Source organism: Trichinella spiralis (genome assembly GCF_000181795.1).
Source record: "Trichinella spiralis strain ISS 195 chromosome Unknown Scfld1883, whole genome shotgun sequence".
NCBI lineage: Eukaryota > Metazoa > Nematoda > Enoplea > Trichinellida > Trichinellidae > Trichinella > Trichinella spiralis.
In genome coordinates, this window is record NW_003528822.1 from 1 (window position 1) to 1,131 (window position 1,131).

The following is a 1,131-nucleotide window of genomic DNA, read 5'->3' on the forward strand; positions in this document are numbered from 1 at the left end:
GTTCCGAGCCCATTTGTATGAGAGAAACCCATGTGTTTAGCCGCAATTCCTGCCGAATTTTGAAATTTTTCTCATTGTTTTACGAGCCCAGAAATTATCCAACCTCTTTTAAAGATTTATTTAAAAATCTTTCTGCCATTTTCTTTAAAAATGGGGGTTCAATGTTTCCCACTGGCTGAGGGGTCTTATGACTGGCCCAGGTTTAAATAAACAAACGTTGAGAATTATGTTTTCGGTTTTACCATAAACTTTTTTTCAATCATAAAATAAAATGAATAAATTTCCTTTGATTAATTGGATTAAAATTTTTCATTTTAAAATTCATTTTAGAAATTCTTTTATGATTGTGGGGGGGAAAATAAAAAAATAAAATTTTGAATAACCCTAACCTATACAAGAAAATTTACAGTATACCACACTGCACGCCAAAACATTTTGAAGTTATTTTTTTTGCGAAATTTTCAGAATAACGGTTATAATTTAATGCAGCTCAAAGTCTATGAAAGTTATTTTAAAGTAAAATGTTTGTTTATTTTTGAAATATAAAGTTATATGATTATTTTTTAGGAAACTTCGCGATACATTGAACATCACGGGGGATTGGCAACACATGGCATGCTTCTAGGCAGTTCTTTTAATGATGCAGTAATTATCTATCGCGCTCTGTTATTTAAAAATGAAGTGGATGTTTATTCAGAATTGAGAAGCATTTGGAACAGTCTTGTTGGAAGGAAAGATTCCTTTTTATAGCTTATTTTTTGAGTTGTTCCAATTACTTCATTCACCTGAATTGTGGTTTATAACCTTTATTAGACTGCAAATTACCGATTACACGACTTTATTTCCTGTATTACTACTGATTTGCATTTTACTGCAGAAAAACTGTAATATTACCTTCATTAGTTTATTTCATATAAAAAAACAATTTACATTAGGGATCTTACCTGTAACTGCTGATTATATAGCACAAAATTATACATTCACCTGTTCCTACTACTATTTTCACCTGAAAACGCATGTTCATAAACAAGATTCGATTGAAATTTACCGATGATTCCCAGTCTTATACATCTGCTAAGATGACTGTCAGAGTCGATTAACTGCAGTCTCAACTGCATCACGTTCCATCAG

The 1,131-nt window shown here is 31.2% G+C and overlaps 1 protein-coding gene across 1 annotated transcript; it reads left to right on the plus strand.

Annotated features, from left to right (window-relative positions):
* Positions 1 to 150: 150 nt before the first annotated feature.
* On the plus strand, positions 151 to 1,054 carry Tsp_15933 (hypothetical protein). Its single transcript, XM_003368795.1, has 6 exons — positions 151 to 200; positions 410 to 440; positions 466 to 516; positions 568 to 665; positions 698 to 795; positions 936 to 1,054. Exons 1-6 carry the CDS (start codon positions 151 to 153, stop codon positions 1,052 to 1,054), a joined length of 447 nt encoding a protein of 148 aa, XP_003368843.1.
* Positions 1,055 to 1,131: the final 77 nt, after the last annotated feature.

Coding starts and splice junctions, on each gene's coding strand:
- Tsp_15933 (XM_003368795.1), top strand. CDS start 151: ATGGGGGTTCAATGTTTCCCACTGGCTGAGGGGTCTTATGACTGGCCC. Junction 517..567: donor TCTATGAAAGTTATTTTAAA/GTAAAATGTTTG, acceptor ATTATTTTTTAG/GAAACTTCGCGATACATTGA. Junction 666..697: donor GTAATTATCTATCGCGCTCT/GTTATTTAAAAA, acceptor ATGTTTATTCAG/AATTGAGAAGCATTTGGAAC.